We start from the raw sequence: 8,146 nt of genomic DNA on the forward strand, positions 1-8,146 counted from the left end.
GTCCTCTTACTTGCTTTTAATACATAGTTTGGCCAATTAAAAATCTGATACTACAGTCTAATAAGATAAAAAAGTAATACTAAAGTAGGCCAGCGCAAACTACCGGATAAAACAGCATGGCCATATCTTGCAAGATCTAATGTCTGTACGTACTCATTTACACATTTGCACGTCAAACAGATGTCCCAAATTTAAGCATCCATTTTAACACACTTTTGAAAAGTCAGATTCTATAAATTGCAATAATATTTTTTTTCTAGGCCAGGTCAGACAAATTTGTTCTTTCACCAGTATGTCATTAGTGTATTCATTTACACTGATGCAATGGCATTTCATCCATATTCCAATCCAATTTCAAGAAATATAAAATTACACAAGGGACACCTGAATGCCACTGTCCTATAAGAAAACCATTTACATCCCAAACTCAATTTGTACATTACACACTCTACCAAAAAATGTTATTTGGTTCATATGCTGCTCAGAAACTGAATACCACAGGGCCTAACCCACAGTAGGTGGTTAAGTGGTTAACTGTTTGTGTGGTTGTTGCTATCATTGCTTTCCTGTGTAAGAACAACTTAGAATGCATGCAAATACATATGGTGATAGTACATTTCATTTATCTGTAGATTTGTCTTATAAAAGAGCACTGGGTATGCAGCTAGCTATAAGTTAGTGCTGTTACAGTTAAAACATACTGTGCTCTGAGCCCCTCTGTAGCTTGCTAGCAAGTGTTGTGATGCAAAAATCAGCCTGACAGAGCTGCCTGCATCTTGGCTTATTTCTGCTTGTTTCTTGCTGAATTTTAAGGTGTCGGTATGTCTTGATATACACAGATTTCAAGGAGTCATTTGAATTGTTGTAGTGGCTGTTTCAAAGTAGAGCTCAGATCTATATGTGTATGACTGTTTCTGTAGTAAATTAGGTACACATTTCTGACTTTATTTCCAATCGCCTTCACAGCACCGCCATCACGCAGTCCTCCCAGGATTCCTGTTGATAATGAGCCAAAGGAAGTGGAAATTGGTGATTAGTTACATCATTCTGAAAAACGTATTTTAAAGAAAAACATGTACAGGAAGTGAACACACAAAATCAAGCAGCCCATTAGTTGTTTGTGTCACTTCTAGTGACCTGCTTTTAATGGCTTTTTTTCTCCTCCACTCAATTTAGGCCAGCCTTACACATTCTTATGTAAGGCACTTTTTCCTTTTGAACTAAATTTTTCACCAAAGATAGAGTGGTACATGAATAATGATGGTAACATGACTCTACTAGACAGTAAGTAAGTCGCATCAGTCCCTTACTACTAATGTTATAAAATCCATTCATGTAGCATGCAAAGCTCTCAACATCATTTCTGTAATGCAGACAGAAGTCTTTGAAAAAGTACACGCAAGAGTACGAGGTCATACAGGTAGCTACGATAAATGAGGTGACACCACATCACTTGACATACACGTATACCTGCATCGCCAGTAATACATTTGGAAACATCAGCGCCACAATCAAGCTGAAAAGGAAAATTAAAGGTAATAATGTTCTTATTGTTACTTCATGTGTTCACGTTTTAGTCAGACTATATTTGTAATAACACTGTTATATCACTGTGCTTTAGTCACTGTTGTGGTCTGCTGCAATAGACAATATTTTTGCAAAAAAAACCAAAAAAACGAATCACCAAACAAGCAAAAAATGTGATGAAATCCAATCTAAAGCTAAAGAGAAAGCTATTTAACTCATATTCATCACAAACAAAATTCTTAAAGCACGCGAGGGTTGCTCTGTGTCTGCTTAATGTGTAGTTAAACTGTTTCAGTTTTGTCTTCCAGCTTCTACCCATCCAGCTTCCCATGTCGGTCACTCCTGCTTTGAAGACGTAATACAATCTAAAAGTTGTTCTTTTGTTGTTGCTTTTTTCTTCTTGCAGTGCAATGGCCATCACTGGTTGGGTATCTAGTTACAGCCTTCCTGCCGGTGGGTGGGCTGATAATCATCGTACGTGTAAAATGGCTGGAGATACAGCTCATCTACAGATGCTACTTTAAAAATGGAAAACACAATGGAGGTTAATGCAGATGCACATAGACTGGCACACCTGTCTCTCCTCTTTATAGGACATGGCATTACTTAAATCCATAGGCTAACTGAAACGCTGTGTCAATGCTTTAAAATAGTCACTTTCTGTAGTAGTGGCAGTCAATATATTGTTTTGTCTCCACAAAGAAAGACTGTTATCATATGTATTTTTTTTCTCACGCTGTCTTTCGCAACTTGACACCTCTACCAGATGAGAAAGAGTTTGATGTGTTTCTGTCGTATGTGTGGAGCCCTGCATCAGAAGAAGTGTTGGGAGGTGAGATCATTTCCTCCAGATCACCTCTTAATGATGAGGAAGGTAAGCCAAAGCAAGGATTCTTTTTTCACCCTATTACATTTTTAAAAAACATAAAGTAACAGTTTCTTTTGTTGACAGGAGACCTGTGTATCACCGACCTACTTAACGAGGAAGTTAAAGCTACCAAAAAGCCACTAGAGGTGCTGCTGCCCCAAGTCTTAGAGGACCAGTGGGGGTATCGCCTCTGTCTACTGGAGAGGGATGTGATTCCTGGAGGAGGTTAAAAGATCATATATCTGTGTCTGTGTGAGAGATGTTTCCCAAAAAGGTTCCTAATTTCTTTTTTCTCTACAGCATACACAAATGACGTGGTTCTTGCAATAAAGAAAAGCCAAATGCTTATCTGTGTCCTGTCAGATGACTACTTCACCAACAGTAATGCTGTGTTTGAACTGGAATCAGGAGTTCAGGTAGGATTACATACTCACAAAGCAGAACTTTTTCTTGTTTTGTATAGTTTCTGTAGTAATTAGAGATGGCACGATATCACTTTTTTTTTACAATACCGATTCCGATATCATAAATTTGGATATCTGCCAATACCGATATGAATCCGATACAGCACATTTTGTAATCAATAAAACAGTTTTTAATAAATATCTTGCTGCATTTTGCAGAAGTTCATACTCAAGTTTTAAAAAAACAAGGGACTGAAGCTATTCTGTTATACCTGTATGCAAAAAATACACTCCACCCAAAACATTTTATAGTTCAGCAACACTGATCAATCTAATAAATTTAAACCTACACCATCCTCCCTATTCTGGTATTTTATAGAGTACTTACCTACCTAACTAATAGGGTTGCCAACTCCCAGCAAAAATATTAGGGAACCACCCCCCGCTCTTAATCGATGTAATCAACTTTAATTTAATGCATGTGTAAAACAAATGCACAGAAATCAATTATTTTTCTACAATATTTAAAGAGATTCAACATCTTTCTTCAACAGAATTGCAGACTGCACAGATGGTACCTTCCCAAAGGAAAACGTACTATAGCTTACTAGGGTATATTAGACTTATTAGTTACTATATACAATAATGGATTTCTATACATTTAATCAGATGACCACTTTTGTTGTAAGTTTCAGATAATTGTTTGTTCAAAGTTTTTAAATGACATAACAAAGAAAAGTATTTCTTTGTGCCCCCCTTTCCCTGTTAATGCCCTACCTGGCCCCCTGGCAACACTTTGCTAGAGCCGCCCCTGCACAGTTAACAGCCGTCAGCTACCTAAAAAAGGATCCTGGTGTTATTTGTCTCTCAGAAACAGTTCATAACTTCCCTTCAACTCAACCATGTCACCTAAAGGGTAAACCTGTTTCTCCATCACCTGTTCAGCTCTGATGATTCAGTAAGGACATCTCCTGGTTTCATCTTCATGTTTCCCTCTCACCACATATCCAAACGGATATCATGACCAGCAGCTTTTACAGCTGTGGCTCCAGCAAACATCAGCTGATACTAGAAAGTAATATTAAATACATTCTAACAACAGCTGATCAAGCTGAAAGACGGGACTTGCTGCAGAAAAGCCGATCAGCTGATCATTGATAAGTTTCATGTTTGAAGTAATAACAGGAGAGGAAGGGGGAGTGAATGAGAGAAGTAGATGCAACTGCACAGCAAAGACAGAATAACTCCAGCTTTGTGTCTATTTTTTCATTCTAGCTGAAGTATGGGACAAATCGCTTCCTTTTCACCTCAATATGGAACTCCGATGGCCAGTCCAGCTGTGGATCCATATATCAGTTGTTAAGCTTAACGTGGAAATACTATGCAAACATTCAGGGATGAACTTACACACTTGCTTTACTTCTCTGGGATAGTTTTCGCCAAGATGAAATGCCGCGGTTAGGAAGCATGTAGTGAGGCTCCAAATGCTCCAACAGACCACCGACAGGTCTGGCAGACAACAGCCGCTCTATCACGTGACACATACTGCTCCGATGCGCAGAGCTGGGTTACGCCAATCAGCGCGTTTTGTGAGGTGATTTTGTGATACTTCGGATCGGATTACATTTTTAATTTCTCTCCGATATCCGATCCAGTAATTTAAGTCAGTATCGGACCGATACCGATACGTAATATCGGATCGGTCTATCTCTAGTAGTAATCAGACCAGATGGACTGTTACATGTAAGACAGCTTAAAATTCATTGATTACTGATCCCCCCGGGATAACCTGTGGCAAAAACGACTCTCACAATCACACTTCTAGGTCACAGTTTTAAATCTCTTCTGCAATCGCATACAAAAATTGGCCACCTTACTTGCTTCAACAGCTTTGTAGATATTTGAAGTTTACACAGCTACGTTCTCCCCTGAAAATATGTTAAAAGTTTATTTTGTGACCCAGAAAGAGTAATAAGAGTAATATTAAAAACTTAGTAGCGGCCGCTATTGTTGAAAACTGGATTTGGCTGATCCACGCTATGAATTCTGGGATATGGTGGGCCATAAAGGACACACCCGACCCATCCTTAAAATTCGTGGAAAAGGAGGACGCATTTGTCTGCATTCGGAGGAGTCTACGAATTTCGGCAGCCTTTGTCGCATCGCTGTGACGTAATCGGCCTACAAATTCAGCCCATGAATTTGGACACCCCCAACGGTACCTTTTCTCTCAGGGGTGATCAGCCCGTCCACGGAACCGTTGTTCAGCGATCACACGGACCATCCTGTTTGTGACATCATCTTATTGCGGAAGTTTTCCATTAAATAAAGCCTGCAGACAAGTGGTGAGCGGTAGCTAACATTCTTTAATCAAATCAAAGAACAGAAAACTAAGCTTGGTGGAGAGGATGCATGACCGTGGGGCAGACGGTCAGCAGAGTCCCTCTCTGAGCCTCGCATGGCTCTCAGTTAACACTTAAATACCTTCTCTAGGAACAAAAGGCAGTACACAGCTGTTTCACACCTTAAGGTTCACACTCCCTTGCTACCTCCCAGAGTCCTCGAAGACACAAAAGACTCTTCCTGTGGAGTTGTCTGCTTCCCCCCAACTTCCTTACCAGACCCCCACCATCTGTCTAACTGCTTGAGTGTGAGACATGCTAAAATCCAGTGGCACTAAGGCATTATACAATAAAATAATGTGAATAATACATAAATAAAAGACATTCTTATACACATCATATCACGGTACCGCACTGGAGTTCACTGAGCTCCAGATTCCATTCAATTCAATTCAAAATTTATTTGTATAGGACATTTAAAAACAACTAACCCTTTGGTTAACTAACAGTTAATCAAAGTGCTTCACAATCAGTTAAGAACAAGAGAAAGCAATAGGAAACAAATATAGATAAATTAGAAACAAATACTGATAAATGAGAAGACAATGAATTAACATTAAAAACATAAAACAGGTACTCAAACTGAACTCGAATTAAAAGCCAAAGTAAAAAAGTGAGTTTTAAGACGCGACTTAAAAGACTGAATAGACTCTGAAGTACGAATCTCCACTGGCAGATTATTCCAGAGTCCGGGTGCTGCTGCTACGAAGGCCCGATCTCCTCTATGCTTCAATCAAGGCCTCGGTTGTGCTAAGAGCATCTGGTTAGGTGATCTCAGCCCTCTTTTGGGGTCATACATGTTGAGGAGTTTGTTTAAATAACTGGGCGCCATATTATTTAAAACTTTAAAAGTAAGTAAAAGAATCTTAAAATCAATACGATACTTTACAGGAAGCCAGTGTAAATTTGCTAAAACTGGAATGATGTGTTCATGTATTCTAACACCTGTTAAAAGAAGTGCAGCATCATTTTGGACTAACTGCAAGCGATAGAGAGATGAGTGTTAAGGACCCAAATAGAGTGAATTGCAGTAGTCCAGTCTAGAGGTGATTAAGGCATGAATAAGTGAATGAATAAGTGTTTCTAGGTCTCTTGGAGGAAGATGAAGCGGTCTCCATGCCTAGATGCTTGGTTTTATACACCTGTGGCTGTGGACTTCATTTTAACAAATGTTTTGATGGTAATTGAATACTTTTGGCAGTTAAGTGTACCTTCTAAAGCTTTATTTTTTCCCTGTACACATTATGAAAACATGCAATTTTCCTTCCAAACTTCACACTTATGTTTAGCAAATAATGACTATGTAGAAGTTGCCAGTGGAAAACTTTCATTTTGCAAGAAGCACAACCCGAATACAATCCTGTAAGTTTCATTTAATCACTTCAGTGACTTAAATTGAAACCAATAGCTGTGTGAATCTTCTTTTACGATAAAGGTGCAATTTTTTTAAACAAGAAAATATTTATAATTTCTTAACAATTAGATTGTTATCGTTTATTTATCATTATTGTTTTGTTTTGGGGTTTTTTACACATTTTTAGGCTTTGCTGCAAAACTCTGTCCTAAAACTCCTGCTTTTATGGACCACTAAAGCCTCGCCATCTCTTATCCAGCCTGATCCCCCCCTGCCCACACTTGTGCAAAGGGCCTTGGGAGTGCTACCCAGCCTGGATTGGAGGTCAGGGGAACCTTTCCAAAGCAACTTCTGGAGATCTTTAAGGAAGACCATGCCCAAAAACAAAGTGAAGCTAGTTTCAGTGAGGTAGCATTAATGATTTTTTTTGGTGTTGGAAGAAACTATAGAATTTATAAGGTTACTCTTCTTTTCTTACTGTACATTATATTTATTTACTGTGTACTGTAAAGGTGAAAGTTCTCTTAATATAGTTTTCATTAAAATGTTGCAAGCACTTTCAGCAAAAGCCATTCAACCACAATTAACCATAGAACTTCAACGGAAATCATGATAAAAAAAAAAACAACAAATCCTTATGATACCTGAAATATTTTCATGTGTATACTGTGCATAGTATTTTTTAAACTTTGAAATACTGTTTAACACCTTGGTTTTGCTTTGTACTTGTTTTTCTTATATAGAGCTCACAGTTTATCATTCATATTTATTCTCTGAGCGTCTGCAATAAAAAAATAAATTCTTCCTGGCTTTAATAATGTATTTTGATTCTCAAGGTCAGAACAAAAACACACGTTAAGGAAATTTCCATGACACAGATGTAGATTCATAGCTATCATTTTAACATTTTGGGAGGGAAAAAAGGGTGAGTCACCTCCTATACTATAGGGCTGGGTATCACCCCTATTTCTAGAATCAATTCGATTCTTTTTCATAATCTCACGATTCGATTCGATTCAGTCAATTTTGACTAAGTCAGAAATATTATAAGTCTGATCAATTGTCAGTACTGACACCTATAAGACTTTATCAGAGGTGTGAGCATCACAGCAGATGCCTTTGTGTCAAAGTAACTGAGGATAAAACACAGAAAAACATGAAGGAGATTTTCCTGGCCTGGCTTTAACCCTCTGATGCATGAATTATGAAAGCCTTGGTCAAGATTTTTTTCTTAAGTGCTTTTATTCTTCTCAGGACATGAAAAAAAACTCTTTTTTTCCCAAAAATATGTTTTTTTATAAAGTTATAAACTTGTCCACTCCAGTGGACTACATGCGCCTGAGCACTTAGCATGAAATACTGTGAATTTACTATAAAAATTAATTACCGTGTGTTCTATTGTAAATATACAAACACTTGTTTGCTTGTATCCTTTGAAAAACATCTCAGCAATTTTTTTGGAACTTTGAACTCATAAGGCCCCAATGTTTAGACGTAAATAACAAAACCAATCAACAGTCCTAGCTGTGAATCCTACACCTGAATATGGCAAACTATCTCCAACAAGAGAAACATTTTTGAGTCTACACAG

General features: G+C 38.0%; 1 protein-coding gene across 2 annotated transcripts in view; it reads left to right on the plus strand.

Moving 5' to 3' along the window:
- The window catches only part of LOC102209510 (interleukin-18 receptor accessory protein-like), a 15,145-nt gene extending 7,960 nt beyond the window's left edge, over nt 1-7,185 (plus strand). The window contains exons 5-12 of one of the 2 annotated variants that reach the window (XM_005724129.1): nt 967-1,029; nt 1,177-1,288; nt 1,375-1,535; nt 1,934-2,071; nt 2,294-2,401; nt 2,480-2,620; nt 2,696-2,811; nt 6,743-7,185. In XM_005724129.1, coding sequence (XP_005724186.1) covers nt 967-1,029; nt 1,177-1,288; nt 1,375-1,535; nt 1,934-2,071; nt 2,294-2,401; nt 2,480-2,620; nt 2,696-2,811; nt 6,743-6,967 — 1,064 coding nt within the window. In that variant the 3' untranslated portion in view covers nt 6,968-7,185. The remainder of the gene's footprint in view (nt 1-966; nt 1,030-1,176; nt 1,289-1,374; nt 1,536-1,933; nt 2,072-2,293; nt 2,402-2,479; nt 2,621-2,695; nt 2,812-6,742) is intronic. The other variant, XM_005724130.1, reaches the window with a different exon arrangement.
- Nucleotides 7,186-8,146: the final 961 nt, after the last annotated feature.

This window comes from Pundamilia nyererei, unplaced genomic scaffold, assembly GCF_000239375.1.
Source record: "Pundamilia nyererei isolate P.nyererei 1_Seehausen unplaced genomic scaffold, PunNye1.0 scaffold00011, whole genome shotgun sequence".
Taxonomy (NCBI): Eukaryota; Metazoa; Chordata; class Actinopteri; order Cichliformes; family Cichlidae; genus Pundamilia; species Pundamilia nyererei.